We start from the raw sequence: 19,559 nt of genomic DNA, 5'->3' as shown, positions 1-19,559 counted from the left end.
CTGTAGTACTGAGCTGGGCTGTGGCGAAAGAATGTGAAACAGTGGAGATAGAGAATGGACAAGCAAACGAGAAAGGAATTGGAATTGTGTGTGGAAAATGCTCCATTCACAAAGTTGTGTACCCGCTACCTACTGTATATAATCCACACCAAGTTATAATTCAGTCAAAAGTTTATTTTTGACTGGTGGTTTCCCTCACTAAACTGTTCAGCATCTGTTCCTGGCCAACCCAAGATATTGATAACAAGCAGCCTGTAAGCTGCCTGTAAGGCACCCCTTGTCGCTGGCTGTTTTTTTTTCAGCGGTTCATCTTGTGCAGGGGTTCTTGACTTGTGGTTTGAGAGTCACATGGGTTTATTCCTTGTGGTTCATTAGCTAGAGGTCTAGCAATCAGCTATGAAAAGTGGATGTACAGATGGTGATTCTTTGAGCAGCACCATACAGAAGAGCAGCTATGAAAAAGCATATACTGACCTTGGGTGTTTAAAGATAAATTATGTTAGTAATCTAGCCACAGTATATTGCCAGTCAGAAGAGGTGCTTGAAGCTGCTTTGAGGGGGGGTAAGAGCAGAACGCTACTCCTACGGGGGATTCTGTATGTGGCTCGCGACCCTCTGCTAGAGCTAAATGTGGCTCTTCAGGTAAATAATGTTAAGGACCACCCATCCGGATAATCTAGGAAGTCTTAAAATACTTCAGTATCACAAGACAGTTGGGACAATTGTACATTTCTAACTTTGTGTGAATAATTTGGGGAAAGTCTTTTTCTGTTCTAGCATGGCTGTGTCACAGTGCCCAAAGCAAGGTCCATAAAGAGAACCAACTCCATATTAATACCTATAGACTTAGAATGGGATGTTTTAAAAGCTCCTTTAGGTGTAACTTGGACATGTCCAAATGCTTTTGTCCATATAGCATATTGGTCAATGTACCAGCGAACCAACCAAATTCAATATGGAAAAAGAATAGAATCCGGCACGCTGTTAATTGCATTTTATTAACTCCAAGGATTGTTCATAAGCAAATTGTGACATTTCGGTCTCACCGACCTTCGTCAGATATACACATCCATGTATATGAGTACAAGAACCCAGTATTTAATTTAAACAAGCAATAGGAGATTAGTTGCAACCTTCGTCACTAGAGCAGTCAACCAAATTCTAGAGTAATGCCTAAATGCAAACACGAGAAAAGGAAAAACACTGGAAAAAGACAAAGCTCAAATAAGGTCTTATCTGGGTAAAATAAATTGAACAGAAATGCACAAAATGTGCTCATCTGCTTTAGTTGTGTGCATGTAAGGAGATAAACCGGACCGTGGGTACCTGCATGCCGGGTCCGGAACTGAAAGGGCTGCATCCTCTGTTCCCGGGGGGAAGCTTTAAGGAGGCAGACCTTCCTCTGCAGCCGAGGGGAAGGACTTGCAAGACGGAGCTTCCTGCTGACAGAAGGGGGGCGGGGAGAGCCATTGAAGAGCACGCAGCATCGGAGACAAAAAGAAAAAAGCGCGCAAAGCGAGTCAGTCAGAGCAGCGCGGAGGAGAGCGGTCAGCGGCATGCTGGGCTGTCCCTTCCTCCACCTGAGAGTACCAGGCCTGGGACAGGCCATGCTGCTACCATCCAGGAGGAAAGGAGCTGTAGTGCTGGGGGATTACTGTACCAGTGGAGCCGTGCAGAGATATGTGCACAGAGCAGAGCCGGTACAGGAAAGACGAGTGGTGAGTCGGGTGCAGTGTCTGCTGAAAGGGCAGAGCGTGCCGTGCATATAGCCCACCCGACAGTACTCCCTCACATAGGACCACCGCTGATGTACTACTAGGCGACAGACCCCTGCTATCCTCCGCCACTGGAGAAGACGCAGACTTGACTTGGGGACTGTATCAGGTGTGCGACGCTGAGAAAGGCAGGTGACTAGGCCTGAGCCCTGTCACCCAGGACCAGTGTACGAAGACTACAGTCCAATAAGTTTTCACCCCTTTAATTCTGAACGAACATTCGTCCCTGTCCTACCCTGCCACTCTCCCAGTTCTGCCCTATTTCCTGCCACCACCCTGCAACCCACTACTTCCTGCGTGGAGTACATTTATTGTTAAATACTTTAGCTCTTGATCTGCCTCCTGTCCGTGGCGACATCCCGCGTTCCTGCGAGTTCTACATGCACACAACCACTTATAGTGCTTAAGGCTGCTACAGACCCACGAGAAGATGAAAGCATAAAAGTAGGATCAAATGGGTAGTTCTGCGCTGCCGTGAAAGAATGGAGGATGCCAATCCAACAGTTAGTGGTTTATTAATCAACGCATTTCAAAGCATACAGCTTCTTCATCAGATCGTGGTTGTCCTAATGAAGAATCTGTATGATTCGAAACGTGTTGACAAATAAACCATTTACTATTGGATTGGCATCCTCCATTCATTCACAGCTGCGCAGAACTACCCTTTTGCTCCTTCTGTTATAAATGCAAACATAACATATACAGTATCTGCACGCAGTAACGAACCTAGAGGTTCTGTAAGGCAAAGCACATGGATATCCAACAGTTAACACGAAATGACGGCGGGTTACTAAGCAGACTTTGAGAATCGCCTTTGGCCAATCGCCTTTGATTCTCATGCTAAATCGACTTACCCTGCTGGGAAACATCTATATAATCCACCTCTCTTTACATCCTAATATGTATCATCTTTTTCCTGACTGCTGATTTTAGATTGTTAATTACTTTTCTTATTTATGTCATCAAACATAATAATAGGTATTTATCACCCTACAGCGCGTCCTATGCACAGAATATGAAATATACATTATTGGCAGGACGGACAGTGACCGCCACAGTAGCATTATCCACTGCTTTGTAGAAAGTCAAATAATGTAGTAGTAAGATTTTAAATGGGGAATTCCATAAAATAATGCATGAGGGGGCAGGGCAGAAAGGGGTTAAGCAGCTGTTGATCACTCGCACAGAGCTGCCCTGCTGTGTTTGGCTCAATAATCCTCCTGATCATTAGGAAGCTTCTCTAGTTAATCCCGATGCCCTGCAAAGACACCCACACATGCTGTACGCCTCCAGATGTTTATTGCCCACGTGAAGCATCAAAGTCATCTGAAAAGATAGAGATACTGACCTCTGGGAAATTTCTTCTAGTCTAAACAATACTGTGACATTTTGGCTACGATTTTTATTATGTAGATTTATTGCAGAACCCACAGATAATAGTTTGAGCCACTAAATGTAAATGTCGAAAATAAGGTAATCTGGTAAAATGATGTAATTGTTTCCAAATAATAGTATTATCTATGCAATATCGCTGATTATTACTAAATAAATTGTACTTTTTGTAGATTAAAGGAGTTTTCCACCATAGGGTAAACTTTCAACAAGCCATATACACACTTAGTGATCGTCAAACTGCACTTCTTGCTGAAAGTATGTAACTTGGATAGAAAATCCCTGTGGAGAAGTTGTGGCAAAATCCAGTAGACAAGCTGATCACCACAAGTACCACTCATGGTGCCTCAGCTGATTTAGCCCAAGGAAGTCACAACCAGTCGAGCATTTCTCTGCCGGGAAAATGTAGTAATTGTAGTATTACATAACATCTATTTCCTTTCGTAGAAAGCATTTTTCAGTTCTTTCTCTGTCATCGACCCCCATCTTTGAAGTCCATTTGTCATAATAGGTAAACATAAATAGGGTATTCTTCATTAGACAACCCTTAGAACAACATACCATACAAATAAAGCAATTTTACTGTGTACAAATCATATTGCCATAAGGTGCACAAAAAGACTGCCAGTCAATAAACTACCATAGGTATTTTATCTGTATCCTCTGCAGCTTACGTTTCATAGCACTGGATGTAGGAATAAGGGTTTAAGCATTTGATGCCCCTTTTAATGAGGTGAAGGGCAGAATTACACAAAAGTAACAGCACTGTTGATGCGTTAATCCAGAGGAGGCAACAATGGTATGAGAACTATACAGCCTAATTTACTTAAACATTCACATACAATAAAACCATATGAAAAAAAATTGAATGTTTGTTAAAGGGGTTGTCTCATTTCTTTAATGATTAGAATTGAAAATGCTTGCAAAAATAAGCAACTTTTCATTTAATTGTTATTCAGAATCCCCTCCATTCTGAAGAACTGAGTGATTTCTCATTTTATTGCTTACTGCTCATTGCCAAATTGCAGTCTCCTGCAGAACAAGTTTAGAATAACTCTTTAACTACTTCTGGACCACCCGTAGGCTATAAACTTTTGAGAAGTCCACTCTTTATTCTGCACTGACATTCTAAAACGTCAATGCAGAGTAACCAGCTTGCACAAGATTGTACAGCTGTGGGGCAGGAAGCCAGCTGTCAGACCTAAACATGATAGTGCTCCCTCCTATGAACCCAGTGATCATGAAAATACTGGATCCTTGCTTGTGTATACGGATACAGTGATTATGTGATTGCTGGGTTCTAAGAGACTCAGTCAGCTCTGCTATGCATGCAGGAGGACAAACTTCCAGTGTAACTGGGGCTAATAGTTACATAGAAGCCAGCAATAAAAATTATGTATTAATATGTAAAAATGGCCCCCAAGGTTTAAGGTGGGATACGGTGTGGGAAATAAATATAAAAAAAAGTAAGAAAATAAAAAAAGAGACACCACAATTCTGAATAGTTGTTTTATAGCCCCAATCCCGTTTAGAAAAATGTGTTGTATATATAAAATTATTTTCTAAGAAATAGTGAATTTCAATTTAAAATATTTTTTTTGTGATTCTTTGTGGTCTTTGAAAAACTTAAAAAAGTAAAAACATGGAAAAATAGACAAGCATTTCCAATTTTTCTTTACATTTTCCAGTATTATCAAAAGAAAAAAAAGCAAATTAGCAAAAAAAGGAGCAAAAATATTTGAATATCAGAACAAAAAAAAAGCGCATATATGGTAAAATCCCAAAATGTGCCTGGTCAGCAATGGGGGGAAATGGCCTGGTTCTGAACTGGTTAATTTCACTCAGGCGTAGCCACAGACCTAGCCTTCTAAATATAAAATACATTTGTCATATGACAGATGTGCTTTAAGCAGGGTTAACCTAGGGGGGCTCTGAAAGTGCCCACTGTACTGACCACTCAAGACTGAACGGATAAAACTGATTTTACACATTGTTGCTTCACGGGTCAAGTATAGATCTCAATGCCGAGACTGTCCACCGAGCTCCTGACCCAAACCGACAGATTCATATATGACTATACAGAAACCTATATACAGAAACAGATGACATTTACATCGTTCCATATGCTGCTGCGTATACCTAAACTATGGCACAAATTCTAGATATTAATTATAAGGCTCTTATGCTACAAGGAATAGATATTCAGGAAAAAAAACAAGTTACGTGAAAAATAAATGCACAAGTTACGTGAAAAATAAATGCACAACTTCCTAAGGGGTTCAGAGCACAGAGCCCTCTAAAACGCTAATGCCTTTGATTTTCATAGTCCTAAACTAGTTAAAAATATTATGGTGAGGATTTAATTGAGTTGCACATTACAAGTTGTTGCAAATCCCCAAAAATATTACTGAATTTATTAGCTGAACACTCAAAAAAACAGCAACTGTTTCAACTCATTTGTGGTTTTGGGTGATTGACTGACTGTAAACCGCAGGAATATTTTTTTCATATACTGTATGGATCTGTCACTCACAAGTCGTTGGTAAAATCTGTATTCAGTGACAGCTATTCGGTAAGCGCTCTAGCTATTCGGATAAGGAGTTATCCAAAGCTATTCACTCATCCCTAGTAACGACCCATCCAATCAACACAGGCAAAAAAAATAAATCCATAGATGTCCATAAATTATGTGTAATAATAAGAAATGACACAGGCAAAAAGTATTGATCACGTGAAAAAAGACAGTTGCAAAAAGCCATGGAAAGTCATGACAGCTGAAATCTATTAGTAATTAGAAAGCAATCCAGCCAATTAGTGACAAATAATATCAGCTGGTTCAACTGGAGAACTTTAAAAAGGTGTCTCATTATCAAGATGCCACATGATAAACATCTAATGATGGGTAAAACTAGTGAGCTCTCTCAAGACCTTCGCAACATTATTGTTACAAAATATACAGATGGCATTGGTTAAAGAAGAATTTCTAAACTACAGAAGGTTCCAGTGAGCACTGCATGTTTACACACTGCCATTACACAGTACAAAGCAGGTGCACTTTTATAAGATTATCTCAGCACAGGAGCAATGTTTTAACCCATCCAATTATGTATTTGGCTGCAGCACTGTTAACTTGACATCACCGCTGCAGCCAAGCAACAAAGATTGGAGTAGTGGAGAAGACACATTGATGGATCCAGGGAGGGTAAGTAAAGCTCAGTCTGATTTTTTTTAAACATAACTGAGCCTATGGGCACAAGTTTGCTAAAAGGGGACAAGAGCTTAAAAAGTTACAAAAATTACAGGTCATATTCAGACCGTGGTTGGTTTGCAATACCTGGCATAACTGACGCATCTTGTGACCTAGGCTATAGCCTTACATGTGCATAATAAGTAGTTGGCTCAAGTCATGAGACCTGCTGGCCAGGCCAGGTATTGCGATCTAAGCTCTTAATACAAATCAATGAGAGCCAGAACAAGACTCTCATAGACTTATATTGAGCTATGACCTCCATCTCGCTCCATGAAACACTAGAGCCTCCCGCAGGTCACAAACTGTTATCCCTGCTGGAGACGGAAGCAGCAGGGATAACAGTTGAAGACTCGGAAGGCGAGTATGAAAAATGGGGTAAGGGACTTAAATTTGAAGCACTACTTCAGAGGTAAAATAAAAAAAAAGCTGGAGTGGTGCTTTAAGAAGTGACAAGAGTCGAGAATGGTAAAATAACTCCACTCAGGTTTAACCCCTTTCTGACCTCGGACGGGATAGTACGTCCGAGGTCAGATCCCCCGCTTTGATGCAGGGCTCCGGTGGTGAGCCCGCATCAAAGCCGGGACATGTCAGCTACTATTAACTAGTTAAATGCCGCTGTCAAATGCTGACAGCGGCATTTAACCGGCGCTTCCAGCCATCCGGCTGGAAATTATCGCATTGCCAACCCCCGTCACATGATCGGGGGTCAGCGATGCATCAGAATGGTAACCATAGAGGTCCTTGAGACCTCTATGGTTACTGATCCAGGCTAGCTGTGAGCGCCCCCCTGTGGTCGGCGCTCATAGCAAGCCTGTTATTTAGCTACATAGCAGCGATCTGATGATCGCTGCTATGTAGCAGAGCCGATCGAGTTGTGCCGGCTTCTAGCCTCCAATGGAGGCTATTGAAGCATGGCAAAAGTTAAAAAAAATGTGAAAGAAATAAAAAAAATATAAAAGTTTAAGTCACCCCCCTTTCGCCCCATTCAAAATAAATCAATAAAAAAAATCAAACCTACACATATTTGGTATCACCGCATTCAGAATCACCCGATCTATCAATAAAAAAAGGATTAACCTGATCGTTAAATGGCGTAGCGAGAAAAAAATTAGAAACGCCAGAACTACGTTTTTTTGGACGTTTAGACATTGCATTAAAATGTAATAACGGGCGATCAAAAGAACGTATCTGCACCAAAATGGTATCATTAAAAACGCCAGCTCGGCATGCAAAAAATAAGCCGTCACCTGACCCCAGATCATGAAAAATGGAGATGCTACGGGTATCGGAAAATGGCGCAATTTTTTTTTTCTTTTACCACTTAGATAAAACAGAACCTAGACATGTTAGGTGTCTCGTAATGACCTGGATAATCATAATGGCAGGTCAGTGTTAGCATTTAGTGAACCTAGTAAAAAAGCCAAACAAAAAATAAGTGTGGGATTGCACTTTCTTTGCAAATTCACCGCACTTGGAATTTTTTTCCCATTTTCTAGTACACGACATGCTAAAATCAATGATGTCATTCAAAAGTACAACTTGTTTCGCAAAAACTAAGCCCTCACATGGCCATATTGATGGAAAAATAAAAAAGTTATGGCTCTAGGAAGGAGGGAAGCGAAAAAAGAAAACGGAAAATCCCAAGGTCATGAAGGGGTTAATGGGCGGTGAGTCGTACACATTGCCTGGTTAGGACTTTGGTTTGATGTGTCACATCTGAAGGTGCTACTGCTTGTAACTACTACTGTAGCATCATATGGAAAGCATTCCAGTCAAAATGTATTTGCAAAGAAGGCATGTACACTATACACAGAGTTTATTGGTAACTAAAAAATTGAGCCAGGAATATGAAGTCACTTAGCCTAGAATTGAGTTAATTTTCACTTTAAAGGGAGTCTACCAGTATAAACTAAGCACATGACCTTGTTAGGATATAGCCACTATGAAAATTGAAAATAGTCTCTTCAAAGAGGAAGAGAACTAGAACTCTAGTTCCACTTACTGGAAATATCAATCTAAAATGTCAATGTAAATCCTTAATAGGGCCTTACCATGTGATTTAATATAAGAAGCCAAACCGAAAAGGCAATTTTCAGAAACATGTTTTTGGGTCTTTGCTCTTCATCAGTGCAAATCAAGAGAACTGATTTTATCTAGGTGAGAGGCCTCTAACTGCTGGTCTAAGAGTAAAGTTTTTTGTTGTGGAGAACACCAAGTTAGTATAGGGAGGCTTATAAGCCATTCAATGCTCCTCTATGAATTTAAATATGCAAATAGCCTCTTCAGAGAGGAAGAGGACAGTGTAATCTACCTATTGGAGGTAGCAAAAGTGAGTATTGATCCTTCAACCTCTTAAGGACAAAGCAATTTACATTTTTGCGCTTTTGTTTTTTTTCCTTTCCTTCTAAGAGCCATATCTTTTTTAATTTCCCATCCCCATAGCTGTATAAAGTCTTGCTTTTTTATGAATGAGTTGTACTGTTGAATGACACATCTATTCTAACGCGCAATGTAATAGAAAACATGAAAATAATTGCAAGTGTGATGAAATTGTGAAAAAATACAATTCCGCAATGTTTTTTTTGAAGTTTTGTATTTATAGTGTTCATTGTGCAGCGAAATGACCTGGCAGCTTTTTTCTCTGGGTCAGTAAAATTACGGCAATATCAAGCATGCAATCTGAAATCTGTATTAAAAACAAAAATCTTTTGCTTGGCCACGATTTTCCAAGACTCCTAACTTTTGTGTGTTTTGTCCATGGAGCTTTATGAGAGCTTTTTTGTGTGGCAAGCTGATTTTTTTATTGATATTATTTTGGGGTAGATACAACCCCCAAATTATATCAATAAAAGCTGTTTTGTATTGCATTTTTATGTGGAGTTGCGATGACTGACAAAACTGCAATTTTGCTTTTTCCATTTTTTTCCCTTTTCTCTTTATACTGGTCAGGTTACTGTACTTCATTTTATATCTTGCTAGATCGAACTTTACGGTACCAAATGTGGTATTTTTTACATCTTTATTTTTAATAGGGGAAAAGGAAATTATTAAAATTTTTATGATTTTTAAATTGATTAAATATTAAAACTTTTTTTACTTTTGACTTTTTTGTGATACAGTACTTTTTATTTTAATACAGTAAATAGCACAAATCTCTGTCTTCTATAAAGCCCAGATACACACTGGTCTTCATAGAAGCACCATCATGCAAGCATGGGGGAATTCAGTAGCCTTATGGCTACCATGGCAAACCATCAGCACCCTGTAATTGCATGATGGGGGGGTGAATGGGAACTTAGAATGGCATGTCCTATGCTTGTATACATAAATGACATTGTCACAGATTGACGACGGCATTTAACAGGTAAACAGCAGTGAGCAATGCTTGGTTCTACTTGCTTGTTTAAAGGCAGATGATGGCTGAATAACATAGTCATCATATGGCGGGAATGGGAGCAGACGCATCTCATGAGCCAGCTCGATACACCCATTCCCGGCCAACCCCCCTTTACCTATATAGCACTCGTGATTATTGGGTTATATGGACTAGACACATGACTTGCAATGGGAAGCCTAACTAAAAACTCTATTTGCAGACTCGTCTTTTGGGTTGTTTGCTCCTCATCAGTGCAAAGCAGGAGAACTGATTTGATTGGGTGAGAAGCCTCTGACAGGGGTTTCAAAGGTAAAGTTTCTCCTTTAGAAGAGCATAAGTCACTATAGGAGACTTATAGGCCATAACTAAAGTCTAATGATAATTAGAGAACTTAGGGGCACCCAGGGAATGATTAAGAGGCTCAGAGCACTAATCCATCCACTAATTTTATATATCTTGGCCTCACTCAGAAGTGATTGCCTGGACTGAGCAATGTCTGCAAAGGAAGCTCAGGCAAACCAGAGCTGTCAATCACCAGAGAAGGAGGCGAGGACATGTGAAACTAGTGGTTGTGAAGTCACAGTGCAGTCACAGTTGAACCAAGCACCCTAATTAGCGCATCTGATTAAACTTCAGTTTCTGCAGAATGGCGCCAGCTAACAGTAAAAGTGAGATTTTTATTGTTTCTATATCTCCTACAAGGTTATGCGCTTAGTTTATACTGTCAGTTTGGGTTTACAGACTCCCTTTAAGAGAGTTTTTAGCCATTGGTCAATTACCCATAATTCATTGAATATATAAACCTAAAAAAGACCCACTGGGTTGCAGAGTGAGAAAGCAGATATATGCAAATATTCGCAACCAAGCAGAAGAGGTATCAAAAAACAGATAATTTTATTAAAGTATCAAATACACAGCAATGCAATAATTACATATGGACAAAAACGGTGAAAGGGAAGGCGTGCCAACAACAACGCCAGCAAAAAAAGATGTTAATTAATAGCTGGAAAAAGACACAGCAAATAAAGGCTTCCTGGTTACACAACCACGCTGGGAAATGCCCATAAATAAGAATGGTAACGGACAGTGGTATTACACAGTCAATAAAAACTCCAAAAAGATGAGATGATAGAAAAAGTTAGAATAACTAATAAATCCATGGAGTGGATACATCGGAAATAACGTGAAACCACATATAAAATGTCAAATATCCATATCACTGCGCTCAATCAGAGCAGGGCATGAAGATGTACCTAACACCGGCGCCTCCAAGTCCTAGGGGGAATGTGTGCATGCTATAGATGTTACAAAAACATTACCTTGGGACATGGTGGAAACCGGGCACCAGCGTGGTGTGAGCAGGAGGGAGCCTGCTTATATAGGTTATATATAGGTTTATATGTTTTGGCTTAGAGGTATGCCCTCTGTTGGCCGAGAGGGCAGTTTTGGTCTAGGTGTCCCATTCATTGAATATAGTCAGGGGAAGAAGTTACATATCATTATCATTCATATATTGTATGAATTTTATTTTTTTCCTTTAAATATTTTTTATTTCTTTTTTTAATAAACTTTAATATTATAAAAAAACAAAAAAAACAAAAAGAAATGTCCTACTCTGGGACTTGACTGTGCCATCTTAAAGAGACCATCTGGGAAGCTTTAGCGTCATCTTGCTATTACTGCGTAGGAAAGTAAAAATCAAACTCAAACGTGTCTTCCAGGCTTTACAGAGCATCATTGCTGAGCCAGCTGTCAGTCAGTTCCGTAGTGTGATTACATCCGGAAGCCATGCCTCGATGACTGAAAGCCTAAGGCTGCTGGGAGGAATGCAGCTCATTTCTTGCCAGCAACCAATCTTAAAGTGCGATGTCCGCATGGCTTTCAAGCACTATTAACCTGTAGATTAACTCCATATCTGCAGGTTAATAGCCCTTTTTTTCACATGAAAGGTTCCCTTTAAAAGAGCAGCAATACTAAAATATTTGTATTTTTCTTTTTTTTTTACATAATAAAACAATTTTGGGGGAGGTGGAATGCATTTTTAATTTTTTATTTACATTTTGTGGTAGTCTGACTAAAGGACCATGCTATCTTTGATATAATACACTTTCGTACCACAGTATTGTAGCATATTTTGCCCGTCAATATAAAAATGACAGGTGTTTTATTAGCCCCCAATACAAATTCAATAATATCATATTTAGGGTACTTTATTATCCCCTTAGAGCCTCCCATAAACATTAGATATGTGTTATATTGTTTGGCTCATCATTGCCACCAACAGCTATCTCCCCAGACTCCACTCAATCACAGGAACGCTCAACTGGCCAAGTTCTCCTGTGTTCTCAAGTAGAGAGCTGCTGCCAGACTTCTCTGGCGGTGACATCTTTTAAAGCACAATAGGATTCGTAATATGAAACTGGATATGCCTGATCCTTATCTCCCCTAACATCATCTATTGGGGGACAGTTGGAATGCCCCCATATATATTAGACTGCTGGTCTGACCCACAAGTGTGGTCTTTCCGGATGAAGAAGTCTTTTGTACTTTGAAACGCGAAGAATAAACCACTATCCATTTGTGAATCTGGGGTATACGTCTCATCATTGATCAGCAAGCACTGAAATTATCCAAAAACCTCTCCTTTCTTTCCTGACAACCAATTGGCATAACACGGGCATCTATGGGGTCATAGATGGTGATCTAGCTACATAGATGTCGCAGCTGGCATTGACAACCATACCGAAGGGTTTAAGTTATCTCAAATGCCAACCAATACAGTGGGGTGTTGGCGGTTGTGGTGTAAGAGTATATTATTAGGGAATTAACAGCTCATTTACTACATCTTAGAAAAGTTTGTGTTTGTTCTTTGCCAGTTAGCATGCCTGATGTATGATCAGATGCCAAACTTCTTAAGTGGCATTAACACTCCCTGGAGACGAGTCTATCACTGTCCTTGGTACTGTATATTAATGCTGTGCCACTAGCACCTCTCTATCTAGCCCACAGAAGAAGAAGGTAAACATCAGTTTGCAGCACTGAACCATGGCTTGCAATTATTATCGGACCTTTTCACTTAGTGGGTATAAACGGAGAATTGGCACTGTACTCTATAGCCACCGGAGAGAACTTTGTAATTACCTTTATTTCAGTGACCATTGGTTTTTTTTAACAATTTTAGAAAGATACAGATGATACTGGCACATAAAATAATGATAACGTACCAAAGCAATTTATACATTAATCATACATACGACACATTGTCATAATTCTTTTCTAATTATCTTTTTAATAGTATTAGAAATCTATGAGAACCTACCTCCAAATGCTGGCCTCATAGTAAAATCATGCTCATCAACTCTGATCAGTTGATCATTTTTCTGTTTTCGAAGTTTGGTGAGATCTTGATTCTTTTTATATACATGGCTGAAAAATAAAAATGCTAAATTCATCAGCTGGCAAAGATATCCTTACTTGTGTAATAAGTCGTATCCTCTTGGTGGCTTGGTGGTCATCAACATATATATTGACTACAGTGGTCTCTCAAATTGCAATGACTCTTAGCCAGAATGTCCAACCAATCAAAATTGTCGTTTCACTGGTAAAACACCTGCATGCACTGATTGGCTGGTGGAATCTCTCAACAGTACAGTGTACTGCTCTCTGCCTGTGCCATGAGGAGCTGCTCCTAAGGTGAGGGCAGCTCAATTTTATTTTTCTGGTATATTGTGTGTAGTGGACACAGATATTCCGGTCCTTCTCCTATGTTGTTATTTAGAACAGCTCTTTTTATCTTTTATCTGTAAAGACTTACTTACTTGTTTTATTTTTTTCTCATTTTTGGATGACATTTTGGAGATTTAGGACCAATTACTCGATTTTTTTCATAGAATTATGGTGTCAGGTTACAATGTTGTAAATAGCAATGGTCGCCTCTGAATGAATCCTTAGGCTATGTGCCCACGATCCGGAACAGTAGCGTTTTGAACGCAGCGTATTTTCGCTGCATCCAAAATGCAGCGTTCTACATTACAACTAACACTAAATCACAGGCACAGTTAAGCCACAGATAATAAAGAGTATATTAAACCATGTTCTTTATTAAATAGTGTATAAAACACACATACAAGTAGATCAGAAAGCTACTAAAAATGCAGGAGTATATAGCATAATACCACTCCAAAAAATCAAATGTATATAATTATTTTACTCTCATGCCTATACATTCTTTTTCCTGACATGACTTACACCTGAAAAATAGAAGAAAGAGCAGCATCCATTCCAGGTGAAAAACGTAGGAAGATCTTTATTCTGCCATCACATCATACAACGTTTCGGCAAAACATAGCCTTTATCAGGTTAAAGCCTGAGTGCTGTCAGTTGATTGTTTTGTATATGACTTACACCTGGGTCATCTCTATTTGTAGCACCAACCATTATTTGACACTGCATGTACACAGTGTCGTGCACTATATATGCAGCTCCTATGCACTGTCAGGCTGTCAGACTAAACAATGCACATAGCATGACAACAATCTACATAGAAATAGTGTAGACTGTTGGTGCTGTGCAGCATTAATACATCTTAGGCTTTTTACTGTCAAGGGTTTAGAGTACAACTATCTATATTAATCACTATATTATGGTCTTTATATAAACAGTTGAGCTCAAAAGTTTACATACCCCAGCAGAATTTTTGCTTTCTTGGCCTTTTTCAGAGAATATGAATAATAAAACCAAAACTTTTTCTCCACTCATGGTTAGTGGCTGGGTGAAGCCATTTATTGTCAAACTATTGTGTTTTCTCTTTCTAAATCATAATGACAACTCAAAACATCCAAATGGCCGAGATCAAAAGTTTACATACCCCATTTCTTAATACCGTGCATTGCCCCCTCTAACATCAATGACAGCTTGAAGACTTTTGTGGTACTTGTGGATGAGGTTCTTTATTTTCTCAGATGGTAAAGCTGTCCTCTCTTCTTGGCAGAAAACCTCCAGTTCCTGTAAATTCCTGGGCTGTCTACCATGAACTGCGTGCTTGAGATTTCCCCAGAGTGGCTCAATCATATTGAGGTCAGGAGACTGAGATGGCCACTCCAGAACCTTCACTTTGTTCTGCTGTAGCCAATGACAGGTTGACTTGGCCTTGTGTTTTGGATCGTTGTCATGTTGGAACGCCTAAGTACGTCCCATGCGCAGCTTCCGGGCTGATGAGTGCAAATTTGCCTCCAGTATTTGCTGATAACATGCTACATTCATTTTTCCTTCAACTTTGACCAAGTTTGATGTGCCTTTGGAGCTCACACATCCCTAAAACATCAGCAATCCTCCTCCGTGCTTTACAGTAGGAATGGTGTTCCTTTCATCATAAACCTTGTTGAATGTAACGTTTATGGCCGTGGCCAAAAAGTTCAATTTTGGTCTCATCACTCCAAATTACCTTGTTCCAGAATTTTTGAGGCTTGTCTCTGTGCTGTTTTGCGTATTGTAGGCAAGATACTTTGTGGCATTGGTGCAGTAATGGCTTTCTTCTGGCGACTCAACCATGCAGCCCATTTTTCTTCAAGTTCCTCCTTATTGTGTATCTTGAAACAGCCACACCGCTAGTATTCAGATTTTTACAGAGCCCCTGATTTTCCATTTGTTAATCATAGTTTAATCGCTGCTGACTGTCATTATCAGTTCCTTGGATATCTTTTTGTATCCTTTTCCTGTTTTATACAGTTCAACTACCTTTTCCCATAGATCCGTTGACAATTTTTTTGCTTTTCCCATGACTCTCAATCCAGAAACATCAGTGGCTGTATGAAAGAAGCATGAGTCTGTCTGGATCCCAGAAACTCACTCAGCTTTTATGCACACACACTGATTACAAGCAAACAGGTGACAGGTGAGGGTGTTACCTTTAGTAGCCATTCAAATCCATTTGTGTCAACTTCTATGCATGTTATCAGGCCAAAATCCCCAGAGTACGTGAACTTTTGATCAAGGTCATTTGGATGTTTTGGCTTGTCATTATGATTTAAAAGGAGAAAACACAGTAGTTTGTCAATAAATGGCTTCACCCAACCACTAACCATGACTGGAGAAAAAGTTTTGGTGTTATCATTCATATTCTCTGAAAAAAGGCCAAGAAAGCATAAATTCTGCGGGGGTATGTAAATACAACTGCAGAAATAGAATGTTATAATTTTCTATAATAATTATATACATTTGATTTTTTTGGATTGGTATTAGGTTATAGTCTCCTACACTTTTAAGTAGCACCCTGATGTTTTGTGTGTTTTTTTACACTATTTAATAAAGAATAAATATGGTTTAATATACTCTTTATTATCTATGGCTTAATTTTGCCTGTGATTTAGTGTTGGCTATGTATTCGAGTTTCTGACCATACTAATAATAGGACTCTGCATGGGAAAGTGTTGTATCTAATGTTCTTCATCACAAGCACAGTGGGTGAGATTTATAGAAATCCCATTCCTACTGCCCTTCTTTTTAACGCTGCGTAAACTCACCTGTTGTGGAGGTTTCCGAGCCGCATCATGTAAATTTATGTTTCGGAAACACTTAGCTTTCTCTGCGGATTCTCCCCAATAGACTGTCATTAGATGCTGTAAATCCGCATAGTTCCAAAAAACAAGTGCGTAATGTAATATGTGGCATTTTGGAAGCAGCGAAAATGCTCTGCATCAAAAACGCTACTATTCCTGATACGTGGGCACGTAGCCTACTAATATCCATTTGAAAAAAGAGGAAAGACACATACAAAAGATTAGTTGAACTTTCTACATTTTAACAATGTAAATCTCTATTATACAGGAAAAAAAAGCCAGGAAAAAAAAAAAAAAATTTAAAAATACATAAATTGTGTCAGAACCTAATTTCTTGGCTAAAATCTGGCACTGGGATGCAAAACACATGGTCTGCATGATACATAATGGAGAAATATAATGGAAAATGTATAAAAAGACACTACACTCTGAAATGATGTCAACTAGTATTAAATAATGAAGGTGCAACACACAGGTACAAATAATAATACATAAATAATGCAGTAAAGAGGTAAGCAGTGACGGGGTGCAATAAAATGCCACGTGCAGTCATCCTGGTGAATAGACTTATAGGAAAAGCTTCATGTGGGAAGAGGACTCCACGTGTACCGCCACAGGAGAACGCTTCCTCAGGAGCATTCCTCTGGTATTATGTGTGTCGCAAGTCTCTTCATTATTAAAAAAGTGCCTGACGTCATTTTAGGGGTAATGTCTATTTATATCTATTTGAGATATTCATTATATTTCTATCATACGAGTTATATCACAGTCCCAGATATTTGCCTAGGAAACAGGTTCTGGCACAATATGTGCATTTTTAATTGTTTTTGTTATGTGTTTGCTATGTACGGTAATAAAGATTTAAATGGGTAAAATATAGGAAGTAGAACTAATCTTGTTTAAGTGTCTTTCCTCTCTCTTGAATTGCTTATGTTTTACATGTATTTTGCTCAGTACTTCATCAATATACAGGGGGTGCCCACTCCATTTGGGGTTTTACCGTCATTTCTAAACAGTGTGCATAGTTTGTTTTTTTTTCACTAATAATTTCCTGTTTCGGCTATAAATGTCAATAAATGTCATGCAGGACTTTCCACTTAACTCTTGCTTGCGCAGTACATAAAGCCCATATTTTAGAGTCTTTGTGCTTACACCGCGTTATTTAATCGGCAGAGAATTATAAACTTGGCTTGCTACAAAGCATTAGGGAAGCTTTAAATTATTCCTAGATGCTGCTATTAATGAACTTTCAAACTCTACCAAATCCCTATGTCAGACATCAGGCTAAGTATAACATGACGGCCGGAGACGCGCACAAGAGCATCCTTAGGGAAGAAAATGCAAATGTTTCTTTTCGAGGCTAATATATTGCATAATCCATTTGTGCTTGTGTAGATCAGGGACACTTTTTATATCATGACATAACCACAGGGCACATGGAGACCCCTAACAGATTGGAGGAATGGTTTACAAGTTTTAGTTTCTGATGTAACCCTGAGTACACCGAGCCGGATAATATTTTAAGATTATACCATCCTACCATCAATAAAGGAAAATATATACTATGTGATAATGAAGTTATTGAAAGCATATATATATATATATATATATATATATATATATATAGCTACAATGTTCATCTTATTATTTGCCAGTTACATACAAGATAAATTCAATTACGAACTTCATGCAATAATCCAGATTTATCGTATTATGACATCATTATACCAATGTCTGCCTGACACGCTATCAAGCTGTGGTCTACGCTTTTCACATTTCTCAAAATTTCCATAGACGTCCTATAGAATTATTAAACCTATAAATCACAACCCGTCTTCGTGCTCTCCTAACATACCCAAGATATGTCCATTAACATTTTGTATTCTAAACATATACACTGTTATCCTTCCACAGCACTGTAAGGTTGTACGTCCAAATCAGTTTATTCTAGGCAACATGAATGAGTTATGACATGGCATCATCATTACCCTTACAGTTCTTAAATTAATAAGATCATATAATATTCTTATAAGAACACTTTGCCCATTGTCCGGCATTCTGTTTCTAGATGATGACGTAGTACCGAATTTCTTTTTACCTGCGATAATGCTGCCCTTGTGTAAACCCAAAAAAGAATAATGTATATACATAAAAGTTCTTGTATGACATTAACTAAGGAGCTTAAAAAAATCACACTACAATCAGAATATTAAAAACCCTATATTTGTGTTGTTAAATGCATAATCCTATATATGTGTATATATATATATATATATATATATATATATTTATTTATACAGTATATCTATAATTCACCATGCACAATGTGTACAAATCCTCTTTCCAAGGTTCTGTTAAAGTAAGAAACACATAAATCAATCTGCATTCTGTATCCCTAAATTACATCATACAATAGGCTTCCCATGGTAAACCATATCAGTAAAATTACTGTAAGCAAAGATTATGGATGTGAAGGCACAGATGTGGAACAATCTCACAGATGACATTATGTCCAGTTCTCCGGATGCTTACCCTATTTGTTTTTGCACATCCATCTGATTTGTCCATCTTCTCCTCCTATGCTTTCTGCTTTCTGTGAGGAGGATGAGGCAGAAGATGAGCAGAAGGAGTTTAAATGAATGAGGCATCTTCAGAATAGTGACCAGAAAAGGATCTGCACTGTAGTTTCTCCCAGCAGTGGCAGTGCCTACTGGTGCACACATTGAGTCAGCTGTTGGTCCCAGCAAACATACTGGCAGGACAGATCAGTGTGCTCACTGCGCTCCAGGTTCCTATAAAGTGCTCCTGAGATCACAGGCTCTCCATACATGAATGATCGGCACTGGCCATTTCTGAGGGTTAGCACAACTTGGCTGTGCTTTACTCCATATCCCCTGGGGTCCTAGAACAGAGATTTCACTAAACCCCTTACATAATAGGCATGTGGTTCACAATGCAATTATGGGCACACTGGATGATTCATCAGAGCACTAATCTGGGTTAGATTTTCATAAACCGCAGAATCTTTCCAAACATTTTAAAATGCAGTTTTAAGGTTTAGATTTGGTCATTTTAGCTAATAATGCAGATTTAAGTATCGTATCATCTAAAGCTTTACGAAGACGTATCTAAAGAGAAACAGTACCGCCGTTATAGAGATAGGAGCCGGACGGTACCGGTCAAATCATTTTTATATTTTAATAACGGCA

The 19,559-nt window shown here is 38.9% G+C and overlaps 1 protein-coding gene across 1 annotated transcript in view; it reads right to left on the bottom strand.

The window, feature by feature from the left end:
* LOC143807800 (gamma-aminobutyric acid receptor subunit rho-2-like) overlaps positions 1 to 19,182 on the bottom strand; it is a 151,010-nt gene extending 131,828 nt beyond the window's left edge. The window contains exons 1-2 of the mRNA XM_077289737.1: positions 18,883 to 19,182; positions 13,113 to 13,219 (exon numbers count right to left, since the gene is read on the bottom strand). Coding sequence (XP_077145852.1) covers positions 13,113 to 13,219; positions 18,883 to 19,073 — 298 coding nt within the window. The 5' untranslated portion in view covers positions 19,074 to 19,182. The remainder of the gene's footprint in view (positions 1 to 13,112; positions 13,220 to 18,882) is intronic.
* Positions 19,183 to 19,559: the final 377 nt, after the last annotated feature.

This window comes from Ranitomeya variabilis, chromosome 2 (assembly GCF_051348905.1).
Source record: "Ranitomeya variabilis isolate aRanVar5 chromosome 2, aRanVar5.hap1, whole genome shotgun sequence".
NCBI classification, from domain to species: domain Eukaryota; kingdom Metazoa; phylum Chordata; class Amphibia; order Anura; family Dendrobatidae; genus Ranitomeya; species Ranitomeya variabilis.
The sequence above is the reverse complement of the archived record's forward strand: the minus strand, read 5'-3'. Positions and strand labels throughout refer to the sequence as shown.